Consider the following 19225-nt stretch of genomic DNA (forward strand, 5'->3'; position numbering starts at 1 on the left):
ATTGCTTCAAACGCCAAGAAGAACTGTATTAAAACAGGTTAAGTGTATTTATTAAACATGTTTTTTTCCCCATTAGGCATTACGTAGGTGGTCAGGAGGAAAAAGCTGCTTTTTAATGCTTTTACAAACCAATAGATAACCAAATCACCTGCATGTAGTCTTTGAGTGCCAGCGAAAAGCTAATTCAAAAAATACATTAATGATGTTGAATTCAGTGAAAGTCGCAGTTACTTTATTTATGGACGTACACATTTACAAAAATGCTCTTTAACTGTATCATAACCATTCCTTTCAATTTTACTCACCGTGATTTTTTTTTTCGTCACTCCGTTTTGACCTCGTTCCTTTGCTGAACGTAGGCAGTCTGACAAACAGCAGTCACAGGTGCGGGAAGCTCCTCCACCAATCAAATACAAGCCAATTTCCATGTGGGAACGCCCACTGGGAAAAGATAAAGGAGATTGGTAGGAGATGGTCATCGACAAGGCCCAGACTGTTCTAACAGTAAGGTTAATTGTAGGATGTGTTATGAACATTGACATCATGAATGATATACAGTACTGTTCAAATATCTTGAGCCCATCCTTATTTCGTTACATTTTACTTCCAAGAAGCCAGACTTTCTTCAGATGTTTTAAAATGAGCTTGACAAAACATTTTCCAGACTTTCTGAAGGGTTTTCAAAGTTTTTCTTTAGACATTGGCTGCTTTTTCACTCATATTCAGTCCAGTTCTTGTTAAGCCACTTAACACTGACCTCTGTATCATTCAAGCATTAAAAAGGGACCAAATTCAAGGGATAATCTTGTCTACATCAGAGATGTCAAATTCATTTTACATCACGGACCATATGAAGCCCACTTTGATCTTATGTGTGGTGGACCAGTGAAATTCCCCTTTCTGACACTATACAGAATCTTAACTAACCATCTAATCAATCAATGTAGTATGAACAGTCATGGTCTTTATTAGTAGGAAAAACTGTAAAACTTAAAAGTCCTCTTTCACATTTTCCAAAATTGTCTAAATTGGAGTATTTACTGGGCCCATTCTAGCCAAGCCTTAACAGAACACTTGGCAAATAATGATTTTTAAAATGTACTCTGTACACTTTGTTACTAGCAGTTGGTTACAAAAGCACATTTATTCTCAGTTCTTTAGACGAATCTACAAAAATACCAAAATTAACAGTTTTACACACATAAAACTGGGACTAAAAAACCATTAAGAGTTATGAACCAAAAACTTGACCTATATCATGGTGTGCAGTGTGTTCTTTAAAAAAAGAAACGTAAACAAGTGTCATCTCTTAAAAAAATAGATTATATATTATGTATAAAAAATTATAATAATTATTCAAGCTCAGGTCCTCTACCAGAAGCCTGGGAGCTTGAGGGTCCTGCACAGCATCACACAGGAGCTGCAAGATACATCTGGCCCTTCAGTGCCCTCTGCCAAAGCCTCATCAGAAATGGTGTCAGTGGAAGGGTGACTGTAATTCTTCTGGTAACTTTCAATAATTTGCTGTACCCATCTCCACATTTCATAGTAAAATATAGAGAAATGATAGGTGGATCATGACTTGCACAGTAGTTTAGGTAACTCTGAGAAAGAATCCAACTGTAGAGCAATTTGAACAAATGATGGTTAAGATACTTCCTGAATACCTGGTTAATTATAAGACTAAAGTTCGTTCGGCCGATTCCAGAGTTACTTCTTCATCTACTTTCAGGAAGTAAACAAATGCACACACACTCTTAGTGCAACACAAAACAGAATAAAATGAAGACAAAGCTTTTGAAAATGTGTACTTTTAATTTCTGTTCCCTTGGGGTGGGGTAGGACTTTTCAGGTGTGAGTGAGGAATGAAGGCAAAATATCACATCAATCCATGACACCACTTCATTTATCATCATAAATATTTTGTCTGCAATCATCCATACAGTACAATACACCAGCTCAGCCTAGAAAACATTGATTGTACACAAATAAAACATCTCGTTTTATAAATCTTGATCTTTCTCGACAACAATCTAGAGGACTAGCGAGGCTGCTAGTAAAAGTTACTTCAAATGTTTTTCACTTTTCACACGGCTGTTCTTTCCCCAAACTTAGAGGCGGATTTACCACAGTGAAACAAACCCAAATCCTATTGCCATTCAGTCTGGTGTAAGGGTTAGGAATATCAAAAGGACAGCTTTTGGAAAAGAGGAGTCACATCTTGTTAATATTGCTTCGTGATGGTCAAACAGACCAGCAGCTGGCCAGTGAAACTGCAGTTTTAGCCACGAGAAAGGCCAGGGTCATGCTGAACGACTTCTTTAGCCAAAACTCATAAAATTCAGGAAAAAAATAAAAACAGCAGCCAAACAAACTTTAGAATTTCACCATTTGCTTTTCTAAGCTGTCTTTACGAGTACACGTTTAAAGTGAAACGTTGTGGATTTTTCTTCAGTCGTTTCCAAAATTGAAATCAACAGACGTAGTCCATGCGAGCTAGCGCGCAGAAGGCAAGGAGCACAACATCAGTGAGAGCGCACATATCTGCACCTATACTTTGGACTGCTGTCTGTCATGCAAATGCAGGGACAAGAAGCTAGAGAAGTCACCCATTAACTGATGGAGGTTTCGTGGAGCACTCCCATCTGTCACTAGAGGCTCCCATGAGTTAAATGCAGCATGGTTAAACATTCACTACATTAGGTTCTCCCTTCAAGTTGACAGAGGTTTGCCACGTCACTTTCTAAATTTAGAGGTTGTTTCGAGTAGATCAATTACAGATTTGGTTTGGTAAAGGAATTCATTTTAGCATGTCATCTGCAAAATGTCTTTCTTGTACTGTAAACTGGATAATTTTGTGTACAACATGTTGAATTCAACATATAATAAACATGATACAGTGATGATTAAAAATTCAACATGTGCTATATTTTAATTGTCAATGACTGATGATTGTTTACTACTATAACAATGTTTACATTAAGAGAAGAAAACACAGATGGATCATTAGTGTTATTACATCCAACCCCAACCACTAATCACAAGAGGTTTAAATATTAGTATGAGTTATATCAGACAGCTACAGTAATCTTCAGTATGAAGAAAGGTAACTATAGACGAATGTGTTCTGCTTCAGGAGGACTGAATGATATGACCCAATAACATGCCCTTGTTAACGTTAAAAAGATAAAAAAACAAAAATGCACATATTAATGTACCATGTGCAAATGTAAAAGAGTGAAATTTATTATTTCCGGTTAAGTGAATCCAGTCAAGTTTGCTTGAAATACCCATCTTTCACAGGGATGCTCCAGGCTTAACCAATGTAAACACATTAAGTCCTGTCATTCAACAAACAGGCCTATCTGTTCTCTTTGGGAAAATAAAATAAAATTAGTAAAGACTTGAACCAGTATGACTTTGGAAAGCTGTGGAATCATCAACGATTGTTGCATATAAGATTCAAAGTCGAAGGATTTTCATGTTATGAGTAAAAATTACAGACCGAGCACTGCAGTGCTTGTAATCCAGAAGACCAGCACATATTGTCCCAAACAGCAGACCTTCCTTCACTTTAAACACGAGACATACAGTACAGCTGAACAGATGGAAAATAATTAAGAAAAAAAGGAGATCAGATGCCAAATTAACCAAATGGTTAAACACAACATTGTGTTTTTTTTATGTGCTACAAACAATCACGTATGTATTTGAAAAATAAAACAGTACTTCAATTTGAAATGTACATTGATTTGATAGTTTGAAGATTCCAGTGAACCATGTAAAAACCCTTTCATGTGTAGTTGGAAATCTTTTTTCTGAACTTGTCTTTCTTCCTTCAGGCCATGCTTTCTTTTAACTGATCAGCTCATATATAAGGAGGCACACTAGGAGAGAGATAAGGTCTGGGAGTTTTGAAGTGATGTTTACTGATATCTGAGTGAGTGTGTGTGTGTGTGTGTGTGTGTGTGTGTGTGTGTCCCCGGTTTAAGTTAAGAACTGGGAGCACTTGAGGAATACAATGATGGCCATAAACATGACTCACACAGCAAAAAAGTGTTGAGATAGATTGGGATTGAGTCAAGTATAAGAGAGGGAAGGGAACGGTTAAAGGATTTTCAGGGAACAAAGCACAAAGAGAGGTTAAAGTGAAAAAAGGGAAACTGGGAAAAGAGGCACTAAAAGCCCTCTGACTCTTCATGAAACTGGCCACTTGGTTTCCTGCTGCACTTAGCTCATTCACGACTAATACCCTGTTATTCATCCGTCCAAACATTCTGCCATGCATTCATCTTGAATCTTCATCCAACCAGTTATTTCTTTGTTTCTCTCTGTAGTGGTCCTCTGTTAAATTGGGGGTTTCAACAGGTAACAGGTGGAGTTGTTGGCTGAGAAGGAGGCTACAGGAGGTCCAGCGAGGGCCTCTCACTGCTCTTCTAACCAGGAGGGCTTGTCAGCGCCTGGGGGCTTCAACTTTACATTGAACTGCTTCAGCGTTTGCTCAAGCTGCTGCTGGTTGCCAGCAAAGTATGCTGATATGGCATTATGGAAGAGAAGGAGCTGCTTATGCATCACCTTCACCTGAAAGACACCAGAGAGTTAGGGACTTAGTCTGTGCACATCATGAATGACAGAACTTAAATTAAACCTGGATAAAGGTGTTTTTTCGTTCATGATGACGTAATTATGCTTCTAACCTTATTCTCCTCCAGAAACTTGAGCTTAATGGCAACATCTGAGCGAAGACGTTCGTACTTGTCCTTTTGGACTTGGTACTGTTGCTGAGCAGCTTCTATACGGGCCATGGCTACAGCATCTCTTGGACCCATACTCAGTTCCTCAAGGTCTGACCGGTAGGCATCATACTCTAGTCTAAAAGTACACAAAAGGAGAGGAGATGATACAGTGCAACAATCTTGACAGAATAATGCTTTGTTTTAAAATTTCATCATAAATAAAATTAAAATAGGAGATTTTAGCGAGGTCCTTGGAGATAAAGGATCAAACATAATAACGGTTTCTCTTTCACAGCTACAAATCAAAAAAGTAATTTCTCTCATCTGTCAGTTTGGGACATATATAATATGCCAACTCTGCCCCATAGCTGGTCGTTCAGAAATATTTCCTAATGATTCGAATGATCTATTGACTCGAAGGTCTAACTGTTGGTCTGAAAAAGTCACAGCTAATGGGCGATTTTGACACAACCATTAAATTAAGAGTTGCTGAAGGATGAGGTTTATTCAACCAGCCAACATGCAGTTTGCATCCAATCTTGCTTAAACCATTTGTGTATTTCTTCACATTAATAAATACATTCATAGTTTATCTAGTTGAAAATATTACTGTTTACATTATATATTAAATAAAATTTTAGATATTTTATATTAAACTATTTTAACAAATCATATTGGCCACTGGAGGGCAGTAGAAGCACACCAAATGCATCATTACTGACATTATTGCCATCTTTTAAGTGGATATAGTAAACTTGTTAGCAAGCAGTTTCAGATTTACGCAAAGAGCAGGTATGAAACACAATTATCCATTTAGAATAATGCTAAGGCCCCTGATTTAATTATGTACTCCATGTACTAACCTTGCATTTTCATACATCTTGATAGTCATCAGGGTGTCCTCCATGGTCTTGTTGACTAACGTATTGATGCTGGACACAAAGAAGTTAATGGCACCAAGTAAAGTCTCTCCGTTCTTACACAGCAACTTCTGAGTCTCTGCATTGTAGCCGAATTCATCCTGTAAGCAAAATAAAAAAGTGTTTAAATGACTAAAATAAACCTAATAATCATACTGGCATCAGTGTGGCTCACCAACAAAGCCACAAACCATTAAAATACAAAGTGACATCTCACCCGAAGCTCGGGAGATTTCTGACTGAGGTCAGCAAAGGTGTCGCCAAGCGCATGCTGTGTCTGCACCATGTTGTAGAAATGGTTGGTCAGAGCTCTGGCCAGTCGTAGCACATTCTCGTATTTCCGTTTAGTGTCTCTCAGCACCTCAATCTGAGCCTCCAGCTCCAGGTCCACGGTCCGGGAACCCCGACCGAAACGCTCTGAGATCATTTGCTTTGTACACTATGACACGGTGGGAAGGAACAAAGAGACATGAGTTACACAAAAATAAATTTAAATTTGAAAAATTACCATTTTACAATAACGCTATTCTCTAATCACAGTTCTACTCAGTCAATATAACAAAATCTCAGATACCTTGTAAGTATTCAGACTCCATTTCTTTACTGTTTCTAGCTTTTCCACAGCCACACCGCGGGTCGTTTCCTCTGCCGTCATTGATGAGCTGCTGCTGCTGTGGTGCATGTTGGAACCTGAGGTGGAACACCCAAATATAGTAACACAAACACATGGTAAATGAACACAAGCAAAACCTTCTTGGACAGCAAAATTACCCCATCCAAAATCAGATAGAACTGGATAGTTTAACCACTGAAAGTGTCCAGGATCTAAGAAAGTTTAGACTGAGGATTATTTAACATCTGTTATTCTGTAAGCCACGGCCAACCCTTAAACACAAATCAGAGAGCGTTAATGAGTGACTACAGAGCAGGAAAATACTGAAACTAAACTGGATAGAAATACTGGCAGAACAGAAAAACAAGATTTTTTTGGAAGACACCAAATCCTTTTTATGGAGCTGATTAAAGAAATACTGCAATATTCACACTGTTATAGTGGCAATCTAATTAATCAATGTAGAGGCTGCGAACATAATTTGTCCCTCCTCAGTACCTTGATGTTCGTGTGATTGGACAGATGGCAGGACTGCTACTTTGCCTGGCCTTCATACGCAGCTCTATGACGTTAAATGGGGGTTTGGACGACAGAGTGATTTTCAGTGAGCATTAATTATGGTAAGGAGTGGGAGTGGAATTTACATGTTTTTACTAATTAAGGGAATATTTAGGGTAATTTGATATTTATGTTTTAAACAGTCGTTAAGGTTGAAAAATGTCAAAAGTAAAATAATAACGAGGTACGAGGAAGATGTGGGAAAATGCAAACAAGACCACAAGATAAACAAAGGGAGAAAGGGATAAGAATCATGCATGTAGGAGGGAATTGCAAAAAGAAGGTGGAGCACAAAAATAGAAAAGTACAAAGATGAAAAGGCAACATTAAGTACATGACAGTCAGTGAACAATGCAGAGAAATGAGCAATGATCACCAGAATGAGTTTGAATTGCAATCACACTAACTGCTAGGATACTGTGTGTGGAGCGAACTGGTTAAAGCTTTTACTAAACAACAGCAGATGGGAAAAACTAACAGAGTGTAAAATGTAAAAAGCTCAAGCCAAGGGAGCTCACTCTCGGGGCAGTATTTACTTTCATGGGAATAGGGCTGTAGTTTGTGTATATACATTTTGTTTTCTTTGGTCTTTTTAAACATACTTTAAGATGTTCATAGTACAGTAAAATTCATATTAGGGTAGCATGACAGATGTTTGCATGGATTACACACATCAGTATAATTTCCTAAACATTCCCAATATAAACAGATTAGGATAAGACATTTTAAGAAAGTTTTACCTTATTTGACCTTAGAGAAAAGGTCAGAAGTCTATAGTACCGTGACACTTACAATCCCCATATATCATTCACTATATGCCTATATGTTTAAAGGCAAATAATGGAAGTAAGAAAAATAATTTTAATAAATGGCTACGTATTATTATATTATTATCACTTCAGATCAATCTATTTACCTTGAAGGAAAGGTCAGAGGTCAAATGTGACATGATACTTAGTGTTGACAACACACAAGATACTTGTAAGAATAATAGTTTCTAAATTATAACTTGTCACTTGTTTTGATCAATAAATTACTAAGATGACCTTGTAGACCTTGATGGATGCAAGTCAAATTTTATTGTATTATTAACATGACCCCCTCTACACCCACGCAGAGTTTTATCAAAATTCATTTAAAACTTTTCAAGCTACTTGGACAAAGAATGGCACACACACTACAAAAAAACATAACCTCCTTGAGTAAGTTAATAAGCATGAAGATGGATTTGGTTCAGTGGGTGCACACCCACACCTTACAAGAGAAACCAACCCAAAACCTACAAATGAGAAAGAAATACTGTTACAGAAAAAGCCACAAGGTGTCTACAAAAAGAGCAGCAGGCAGAGGTAGGTGCAATGCCCTTGTTTCCACTGAAAAAGAGGAAAAAATGGTGAAAAAGGGCAGACAAGTCAATTCCCAGTCACCTAAAAAAAAGAAAGAAAGAAAGAAAAAAGGACACTCTACACAGAGCATATTTCCAAAATGAGCTATCCACACTCTGAGAACGATCAAAGACAGAAAGAAATCAAAATGCACTTTTAATGCACTCGAGATCTTCTTTAATCACCTTACTTTACCCTAACTAACCTTGTCAATGGCATTTACAGATGTAACTGTAAAAACAATGCGAAATGTAAAAAAGAAATAGTATTTTGGAAATAAGCTCTCTATTATTAACAACAATAAGGTTAAGGCACCTAATCCTGTAACTGGGATCCTTTTGTTAAACTCAGCATTGTAGTGCACAGCAGGGCCTGTGAGAGAGGGAGGGATAAAGAATTATTTTTATTAAATAAAGTTTTAACTATTTCCATCTAAAACTTTCTTTATATGCACCATCATTTGAAACAACAACAACAACAAAAACCTCTACTCCTCTTATTGCAAAACAAATCTTTTTAAGGTTGATGAAAGGACAGATAACCCAGCTTCAGTAATATCTATGATCACCATTATCAGATACATAAAAACAACATCATCATGGATTAAGTCATTTCTTTTAATGGTTCTTTAGTTGCCAAAGGAACAAAAAAAAATACTATTTTCACAAAAGTACAAACAATGTGGCTATTGCACGGCCTTGGTGATATTTCCGTTTCAGTGTAGAGGCCCAAGTTTTCATGCTGAAGCCCTCTGCACCATGACTCTTGCTATCAAGGCTACAGTTTGTTTTCAAACAGGTTTAGCTGCATTTTAAGAAGTCGTTTTACGAATAACAGCACTTCCAGTAGAAGCATCACTGTATGGATAAATGTGCTTTCATAAAATCAGTATTAGAGATGCACAGCTACACCAGCCAAACACTGGTATCAGTCTTGTAGACTGCAACTAGCCCATCAGCGAATAATGACATTTACTAATGGCGGTCGCCAGTGTTTGTCATTTGGGTGCTATCAGTTGTGTGCTGGTAAAATGTTATTTAACTATAATGAAACTTTCTTTGTTTTGCTGGCACAAAAAGAGGTGATACAAAGCAAAAAGACACCAGTACTGGTATCAGCCCAACTGTTTGTTTTTTTTAAATTATCATCATCATCATCATGGTACGAAGAATTCATAAATGTGGCAACCCCATATCCTCCAGCAGAACATGTAATCTGAGTAATACTAGCCACCTTTAACACAAGCACTTTTTCTATGCTTTCTATCTAACATTCACACAAATTGACACTGGGGTTCAGTATCTTGCCCAAGGACACCTTGGCATGCAGAATGGAACAGCCAGGGATCAAACCACCAACACTGATTAGTAAACAACAGGCACTACCTTTTAAAGCACAGTTGGTAGGTAATAATAAATTAATTGCGGGTCTTGTGGGTAGTCGGAGACACAGTACAGAGCCTGAAAAAACATCACAAATGAGTAATGGGAACAAAGAGTGAAGCAGCACTCTACCTTTGATTGAACTGGTGGGGATAATGCCCTCTGCTGTTCCTCCATAGCCCCCAGATACAATGCTAGTCTCGTTGAGATTGGGACCTGATACCATCACCTGCTGCAGGTCCTGCAAAATGTAATGTTAACAGAAAAAGAAAAAGAAAAAGGATGGGCGGGATAAAAAGATGGGTTGGGGAAGGAATATACAGAAAGGAGATTGTGACTTGAGAGCCAAATTAAGATAACATAGGCTAAAGCCTCAGTCAAAAGGTTATCCACAAAGACAAACACCATGTGAGGAATGTTAGGAAGCAAAATGGAAAAACTGTATGAAAGTGTGTGAAAAAACAGAAAACACATGACTAACATGTCCGTCAATAATTAATCCAAGTGATCTGAATCTCCTGCAAACTTGAACTTCTATACAAAGCTGTAATATACTCAGAGTTTAATCCAGACAGTGACTTCAGTGATCTACGCAGCAGGAAAAGCACAAATAAGTAATTTTCTACTTATAATCGCCATCAGAGGCTTCTTTGAAGTTTTGGCTCACGAGCAGAGTTGGGTTATGAGCCACTCTCTCCCTCGGGTTTTGTTTAAGCCGCTGTTCTCTTTTGTTTGACTTCCTGCTGAAGTATCAGCAATTTAAAAAATATGTAGGATTATAAGGAAGGAAAATCGAGAAAAAAAAAGGAGCCTAAGAACTTAAAAAAAGACTGAAAATGTGCTCATGTCTGCAGGAAAGCCTCTTTTTCATATATCAAGTAATTTAACTATGAGTTAAGTCATCTAAAAACGTAAAGCAGAGGATGTAACAAATGGTCATCTGACAAGTTGCTAAACATTTGCCTCATTTAGTTTAGATAAACAGAGTTACTTAATGGACGTCTGTTTTTTCTGTTATTTCTGACCATTAAAAAGAAAAAAGAACAAAGGAGCCCACATTTTAAAATGCTCATGCCTAGACTACACAGTATGTGATAAGGAAATTACAGAATAACGCCCTGCAAGGGAAATGGCTATTTCCGCTTTGTAAACAAACACATAACATATGCGATACAACCATAGAGTCAGAAAAAAAAAAATTACAACTGCTTTGATTTGACCCATCTTTAATGTCCTGAAATCTTTGCTTCAGGACATTATCTGGTTTTTAAGACTCATCTTGTAGTCAGACCTGCAGAATTAAATATTTCTTTCTTTTTTTTTTGGATTAAACACCGACTTACACATCAAAACAAGTAAAGCAAAATCACATCAACAACACAGCATTAGTATGACAATAAAGACCATTAGTATAAACAGAACAATCTTGTTTTGTTAACCATCACCCACTAAAAATTTAGGCATCTCACACACTCACACACACACACTATCTGGGCTACCTTAGGCAACCGAAAACAACACACACTAGACATCTTTGCATCTAATAATCAAATGGAGCATAACATCTCAAATTGACGGATATCTCACGAAACATGTCAGTCTTTGGAGACTCTTTCTAGCTACAGTTAGTAGGAGTAAGTTTACCAGGCAAGCTGCACAGTGGTTTGAATTAAAGATCAAATATCTGACATTTTGTGAAACAAACCAGTGCAGCGATGCAAGGCAATTTAATTCCCCTTGAAGTCAAACCACTGAGCAGTACTACACACCATACTATAACATACACGCAAATGCACAAATGGCCTGCTCACCCTGGTGCCTCTGGAGCTCCCTACCTTCTCATCTAAGCTCCACTGCAGCTTTGCAGCCTGCACAGAGATGGAGGAGGGGGGGGAGGGGGGGGGGTTGACAAACACAACAAGAACAACAACAGAAAAAGAAACAAACAGAAAAGGAGACAAAAAGGAAAAAATCCATGACTGAAATATGAAACAAGATAGGAGGATGCAAACGAAATCTCAGAAAAAACATTGCAATGTCCACAGACAGCAGTGATGCAGGATGGAGAGCAGTGATGACTTATATCACAGCTTGTCAGGTTGCATCATTAGACTAGATTATGTGATAATTTCAAGAGTCTAGTCTACATGGTGAACATGTTTGCATTCGATCTCCAATGTGATGCCATAGGTGCTTATAATATTCACTGTCACTGTCTGGAAAAAAGAAAATATAGACTCTAACACAACACTGTAAACATTAAGATATTCATACAAGACATGGACATTAAAAGTGACAACATTAAGAAGGGAGGGGAAAAATATTAAAAGGGACTGAATGTAGACACAAAAATAAATCCATACAAGCAAAATTTTAGTGCCCCAACTCCAGATTTCACAACTCTGACAAGCGGAAAAAAAAAATTCCCCAAACAATACTTTAACTGAAACAAACGTGCCAAAATAATGTTTTACCTTCACGCCAAACAGAGGCTGGCCTAGGCCATCCCGCAAAGGCCAATCAATTGGTTTAGCCAACCTGTGTTAGTAGTTCATAAAACCTCTTATCTTTAATAAGCATAACAGTGATCAATGGCCACATAGCCTCAACCGTCTAGTCAAGGCAATGTCCTGTTTTCTATGGAAACATCTGCTTTACCTCTGGCCCAAACTGGAAAAAGATGTCAGACTGGTAAAGAGCACCTGTAGCTCCACGTGGCTGCTTGAATTAGCAGGACTTCCTATATTCTTAACACCATTTAAAAACTGAACAAAATTTGAACTTGACAGGTAAAGTCAACATTGTCTTGTTTTTCTACTGTTCTAAACAAAATTTTTAATGGCTTAAAAACAAACAATTAAATACCAAGACCTTTAAAAAAAAAAAAAAAAAAAAGGGGGGGGGGGGGGCATTATATCTACGCAAATACATTTTAACCAAAAAGGACAAAGTCTGTTTTAGCTATGCTTTATCATCATTCAGTCATTGTAACTCTTCCTTACAGCTCTGCCTTGTGTTATGACATCTGTTTAATGTGGAAGAAAGCTGACGTAAATGCCGATCCCTCCCTCGACACTTTGTTTGTACAGGTTCAATTCCTTTGCAGGCAAACTACCACAAGTCAAACCAAAGCATGAAAAGATATAACTTTACAACTACCCATGGGATATTTATATAAATAAAGATTTATTTGCACAAGTAACCACCTGTGAGAAACTGTGTATGATGGTACAAGCATCTTAAAATGCTGTTATCTGAAGAGACACCAGAGAGCCTTTGCTGCCAAGACGTTGCTGGCAGTCAATGCTGTCTCTGTCAAGCTGCCAGTCACCATCCTTTTTCTGTCATGCACATGATGTTGCAACATCTGAAACTGGACCTGCTTTTTCTTTACCTGCCAGTCTTCATCCCATGTGAGAAATAACAGACTTGTGCAGCTTTAAATCAAGTGCTGCCGCAGTAGATATCAATCTGATTTCACAGGGCTTTCAACCAAGGACAAAGCATCGCCAGTTTCAGATTAATTGCAGAGTTGCTATGACAACTGGTTAATATCCAGTACAAAACAGTGCAGCCGAACACTTCTCATACATAAACATATTAAACTGAGGTAGTCACACCAAATGGTTGAAGACACGCAACACACTGTAAGCTTTCCGAGAAGGAAGGTTGTTCTTTTACTATGCGTGAGCTGAGCACATAGTTTGGTGAGCAAATACCCTAATACAGTTCCCTGCCAGTGTTTCCGGCAGGATCTTCAGTCTGTTTGCCCAACAAGGTGTGCCTTGAGATGGAAGACAGCTAACAATCTGTTCCCAATATCTCTCAGAGAATCCACTACTACTTTACTTAATCCAAATCTCATATTGTCTTGTCCATTTAAAGTGTGTGTGTATGTATGTGTGTGTGTGTGTGTTAGTGGGAACAGCTGTTCTCAGGGAAACAGCTGGTCTCCAACACCTGATTTCCCCATGGAAGCTCTTTCCACAGTTCTTGGTATGCAAGCTACATAACGCAAGGCTTTGTGATATTGTGTAGTAGGCAACGCGTCATACAACAGATTAGCCTGTGCAGAAAACTAACTTCATTTAAAATTACTGTAAGATCTGGATCCTGCCTGTGAGTGACCATTCAGTGCATTAAGTCAAATAAAGGAAAAAGGTAAGTAAACAGTAGGTCACTAGTTCGTATACTAAAGCACTCAAGGCTCACAGTTGTTAATAATAACATTATCTAATCTGTATTGTCCATACAACTTGTACTTATTCACACTTTGCTGTGAATGGTGTGAAAGGAACAAGCATACCAGGCTAATTCTTCAAACCCCATTAACTTCAAACTCAAAAAAGTACACATTTTTAATATTACTGAGCCAACCACCATTAACAACACATAATCAAACCTGATGTAATCAAAAGGCTAAAGTATCTAGGTTCAATTTTCCCTACAGGCTCTAATTTGAAAGATCCACCACTGGCTGAAACATCGATGCTTTTCCTTTGTTTCATTCCTTTGGATAAAAATTGAAGCACAAAATAATCTGAGCGCCTGGCAAAAGACAGAAAAGCCCTTTTAGCTTTATAATACACCATAAACTGTTTACAAAGAAATACAAACACAAAAAAGATAAAAAGATAAACAGCTCTGTATAATGTGTACTCTGTTGGCAGCTATCCAACTCGAAAATACAAATTAGGTTTTGCTGACAGTTTGTTGTTTCTCAAAAAAACAAAAAGGGTTTTCTACAAGTGTTACACACAAGAGACTGAACTGATGCGTCAGCCCGACCTACCTGTTCAAGGCTGTCGTCTTCTGTTAGTGTCCCTGTGTCACCGTTACTGTTGATAGGAATCTCCATTGTGGCAGCTTTATTCATAATGCTGTCTGTCATAATGCACTATGCCTGTGAGAGAGAGAAAGAGAGAGCGAGACAAAGTGTGTAAACTAAAAACTACCATGTGTAAATAAATTAAAAGTGGCAGAGATAGAAAAACTGTGCCGCTTTGAAGGGAAGAGACCAAAAGAGCTTAGTCTAAACAGCCCAACCATTAAGCAGATGGGATTATAATTACCACAAACAAGCGAGGAGGTGGTTTTCAAAGAGCAAGGCTACCGCTCGGGATAAAAACAACACACCTATGAAAGACCCCCCTACTACACACAGATGCAGACAGTACAATGAGCCGCTTCGGTTAAGTGGCCACTCTGTTCTAAAGCACAATTACACGACTCTGTGTGACCAGCATCCACTCCCTAAAAACCCAAAGTGAAGGGAAACAGCAAAATGTTTACATCAAAACGCTCCAGTCATTTTAATGGCTCAAACTGATGCAGCCTGCCACACATTCATTTAAAACCCAAAAAGAGTGCTAAACATGCAGTAATACGGACATCATATTTGACAGTAATAATAAATTCACTAATGAGGGCCACAGTTCAGTTTAATGCACAAAGCTAAATGCTAAAGCTAATGCCTATAATAATGACATTTTTCCACAAAAACTTTTCCAGATATAACCTGATGGAGCTGTATTGGAAAACACACGTGCCCAAATCAGTCAAGCAGGGTATTCAATTGTCTTTAACCTGTTTAATAGGCTAATCTGACTGAGACCATATAAGAACAAAGCAGGTAATTGTCCAAACAGTACACAGTGAGTGAGCGGGTGTCACGTGTCCACCCTCAGGCATGCTATTCCCAGGCACCACATGTAGCCAAAACCAAATGTAGCATTTCAAGTAGCATCTGATACACCAAATTTCTTACTGTTTGCTACATGTGTGCAACTTTGGACAATGCCTTGACCTAATTCTCCCAGCACTTTCAGAGGTTTACCTGTGAAGTCAGCGATTGAGTTCATATTAGACAGTGAAAATGGAAATCAAACTTGTATCAGTAGGGCTTTTTTCAGACACTACATAAGCAATAGGTTTAAGAAACACAGCCTCTCGGAATTCAAATTTTTTCCATCTAGTTGCTAAGGCGTATAAAAATCAAGCTATGCAGACTGCCTCCACAAATATTAGTGAAACATTAGGTCACTCTAAAAAGTTCACTGAATTTAAATGTGGTACTGTAATAGTGTACCACTGTTAAAGCGAGTTTTATTATTACTGCAAAGTGGAAGTATTTGAGAGCCACATCAATTCATCCAAAAAATGGTACAGTATTCCACGGAAAGTTAGAGAGCATGGTTGGCGAGTGCTGAGGCGCTGAGAATGTAAACGTCACCAACACTCTCCCTACTCAACAACTGCACAGTTTCAAACCTCCACTGACATTAACATCAGCACAAAAACTGTACACCAGGGGCTTAATGGCATTAGGTTTCCATGACCGAACAGCTCCTCTGGGTGTAGTAACATACAAAAATTGCATTTTGGAAGCCTTTTTCAAAAACACAGTTTCTACAATGTATACTGAAGAGATAATTATAATTCCCCCCAACAAAACAACAACAACAAAAAAAACAAACTTGCTCTAATGCTGATAAATTTGTGAAGACTACATTTTTTCCCCTACATTTACTGCAAAAGAAAAAAAAGGCAGGTTGATAATTATGAATGCGTGGGTGATTTGTGGTATATATTGTTAATTCTTAATGTGAAAAGATCTTAGAACTGCAGTTTTGAAGCAAATTACTCCGTTTAACACATGACCCCACTTAGGTATACAAAGCTGAGTCCCTCACCTACAGTTTCCAATACCACTGTAATATATTCTTCTTATTATGACAGCATTTGATGTGACAAACTTGAGAGGAGAAGAGTGTGCGCAAGGCTTTTGAGGCGGCTCAGTCCCTGGCTTTGGGGAACTAAAGTAACTTTTAAGAGCAGAGCTTCACTGTCTAACCCAAGTTAGTGAAAAGGTCATAAGAAATATCAGTAACTTATCTACAAATTCTGTGATCAATTTGTGTTACTTTGGTAACTTAAACAGTCTTTGAGTCCTTGTGAACTATGCTATTAACTAGCAGACTAAAACTTCAGCTGTTGTATGTTGCAGGGTTTTGGTAGATCCTTCCTGGTATTAATGTCCTATTGTTTGAAGTCAGGTATAGTACACGTAGTCCATGTTTACATTAGCTAAAACCTCTCCTGAGGAGGCTTTTCCATTTATGAATGTACTCTTGGCCATGCCATCTCTGTTGACTTACGACATTACAATAAATGTAGAAAACGTGTTTCTCTTGTTCAACAGCACCCAAGACAAAGACAGCTTACTGCACCTGTACTGTGGGTTCGGATAGTTTAACAATTCTTCAGTTACTGTTCAGTAGGTTTTGTCTCTCAATCAAGTGACCTAGACAGGCTAAATCAATACCAAACGGCACATTATTTTATATATTAGTCTCATTAATTATCTAATTAATGAGTCTAATTAATTATTCGTAATTAGCAGCTTCGAAAATAGCGTCAGAGGCAAACGCTATTAATAAACACTGACGTACAATAAGTCGACGGATGCAAGTAACTTTAAATCATTTGCAAATTTAAGAGTTCGTAATGATTGCTTAAAAAAAATATTAAGGCAAATACTGGAGAACAGGCTGGGGCTGTACTCAAACCCGGATGCAGTAGTAAATACGAGCTTAACAGGTGCGCCAGCACAGGTGTACAGTTTTCTCAGGTAACGCTATATTCAGGTCGCCGGTGAGTTCGGGCGAACAACGCAGTGATGGAGGGCCCATTTGACAAAAATCTGCTGAACTAAGGCAGAAATGCATTTTCGTGTGAAAAGAAGGCCCGCTTCCAGTTCACATATGCAGCTGTTGAGAAAAAGCTGGAGAAATGGTAAACAAATCCGCAAGCTCAACGTGCAAAGCCTGGTTCAGAGACGCAGAAAGTAAAATAAATTAATAAATAAATAAACAATATATGGCAGAACGCAGACAGAAAGGCAATGTGGCAGTTCTCAAACAGCTTGACTTACGGTCTGCTTGGTCCCGTCGTAAAAACAGAGCCGTTCGGAAAGCTAACGCGTAAGCTAATAGCAGGCTAGCGGCAGTGCATCCCAGCTCACGCGCGGCTCGGAGGAGGCTGCTGTGTCCGTGCTCAGTCCGTGGGCAACGACACAATACTCTTCTTTAAGGATGTTTCAGTGACATTGCGAGAAAAAGTCTGGTTCTTACTGCTCTTGTCTTTGAGCTTTTTTCCAATATCTTCTGTTTAATGAAGCCAGAGGGGGAACGCTTTACGGATCTGACGACACCGTGGATTTCATTTCGCAGACGCACTCCGAGCCAAAGATCGTCTACGAACAGGCGGGTCACTCGTTACAAATGGCGCTTTCCCGGCTTACTGCCACAATAAAATTATTATAATACATTTAAAACATGTATATATGTTTCTAAATAATTATATAAATACCTACTTTTTTATATGAAAACATCATATACACGAAATGAGTTGCCTTCACATATTTGTTTCATGTACTGAGAAATAAATGTTACAACTGAAAGCGCACTAATTAACAAATGACTACAAAGTATGATAATTAATTACTTTGGTTGATCATGAGAGGCCATTAGTTTAAAACTGAGTTGATAAACTGATTTTTTTTTAAAGAAAGAAAAATGAAAACGCCACTGGATAAGTCCTACTCTGAATCCTACAGGAAATTCGAACTGAGTGAGACTTCTTAGTTTTTTGTGTCTTCGCCCTCGATACGGCCCATCTTTGGGAGCATCTTGACAGGGCGTACGTGAACGTGTCAGAAAACTCTTGGTTGCTGAACATTAAACTCAGGTATGTGTTTGTTCAGTGACCTCATAGATGTTTGTTCTTTTAACTGTCCCAAGAAAAGCGTATGACCCCTGTGGATGGAAATGTGGGGCAGGTTTCCTTAGTCTAAGAAACCCTGCCCCGCTGTGGCTGCAATTGCAAATTCACTTAAGATTGAGTGGGGCACCATGACCTGAAACCTTCAATGCAATTAACGAAATAATTTTAGTCGCTTGTTTGGCATAGCTTTTGTGCTTATTAATAGTTCTGCTTTACATAAACTAAGCATGAAGTATGCAACGATGATATTTTTTGAATGTACAGTAATGTACAAAAGTCTTGACTCGCCCCTCATTTCTTTGTATTTTCAATGAACCAGACTTTCTTGCATTTTATAAGTGATCTTCAGTGGTAGTTCTCCAGCTTTTCTGAAGGTCTTTCAAAGTTTTTCTTTGGACATTGGCTGCTTTTTCATTTATTTTCAGTCCAGTCCTTTTACCTGAACATTTTTGCACCATCCTGGTGATTTACAAAAAGCTATTACCTGAAAATATGGCATGTCTTGGCATAATGTCCTTAAAAATTAAAATGTACAGTAAATGAACAGTATCAGAAAGTCACACCCTTAAAAATTAGGAAAAAAAATATGAGAGGAAAGAGGACCTGAAACAGATCCTGGGGGATGCATCTGGCCCATCAGTTGATCCATCTTAAGTTTGTTGAAGTCTCATAAGAAACGGTATCAATGGAACAGTGGGTGTCAGGAAGCTATTCTTAAGGAAGAGAAAAGGCTGAGGTATGTCAAATTGTATATGAATTGGACAGCGACTAATTTAAGACAGCAGTTTTTACAGCCATCTGTAAAACAAGATGTCTATGGAGGCTGTGACATGGTTTAGGGCTGCAT

General features: G+C 38.2%; 1 protein-coding gene across 4 annotated transcripts; it reads right to left on the bottom strand.

The window, feature by feature from the left end:
- Positions 1-1795: 1795 nt before the first annotated feature.
- On the bottom strand, positions 1796-17825 carry arfip2b (ADP-ribosylation factor interacting protein 2b). Of its 4 annotated transcripts, none has more exons than XM_063486294.1 (9): positions 17727-17825; positions 14387-14497; positions 11406-11462; positions 9727-9835; positions 6231-6346; positions 5874-6095; positions 5600-5757; positions 4698-4872; positions 1796-4581 (listed from the first exon to the last, which is right to left on the bottom strand). In XM_063486294.1, the coding sequence occupies exons 2-9, from the start codon at positions 14483-14485 to the stop codon at positions 4426-4428; spliced, it is 1092 nt and encodes a 363-aa protein (XP_063342364.1). In that variant the 5' UTR covers positions 14486-14497; positions 17727-17825; the 3' UTR covers positions 1796-4425. The 4 variants fall into 4 exon arrangements, with proteins under 4 accessions (XP_063342364.1, XP_063342366.1, XP_063342363.1 ...); XM_063486296.1 differs by having other exon boundaries at positions 11430-11462; positions 17528-17822; XM_063486293.1 differs by having other exon boundaries at positions 17528-17822.
- Positions 17826-19225: the final 1400 nt, after the last annotated feature.

This window comes from Pelmatolapia mariae, linkage group LG10_11, assembly GCF_036321145.2.
Source record: "Pelmatolapia mariae isolate MD_Pm_ZW linkage group LG10_11, Pm_UMD_F_2, whole genome shotgun sequence".
NCBI lineage: Eukaryota > Metazoa > Chordata > Actinopteri > Cichliformes > Cichlidae > Pelmatolapia > Pelmatolapia mariae.

Bases quoted from the DNA above. Each gene is read 5' to 3' on its own strand.
- arfip2b (XM_063486294.1), bottom strand. From the start codon at position 14,485: ATGACAGACAGCATTATGAATAAAGCTGCCACAATGGAGATTCCTATC. The intron at 6,347-9,726 runs GTAGAGTGCTGC...GTTCCACCTCAG, and splicing joins CCCCACCAGTTCAATCAAAG to GTTCCAACATGCACCACAGC. The intron at 5,758-5,873 runs GTGAGATGTCAC...TTTTGCTTACAG, and splicing joins AGAAATCTCCCGAGCTTCGG to GATGAATTCGGCTACAATGC.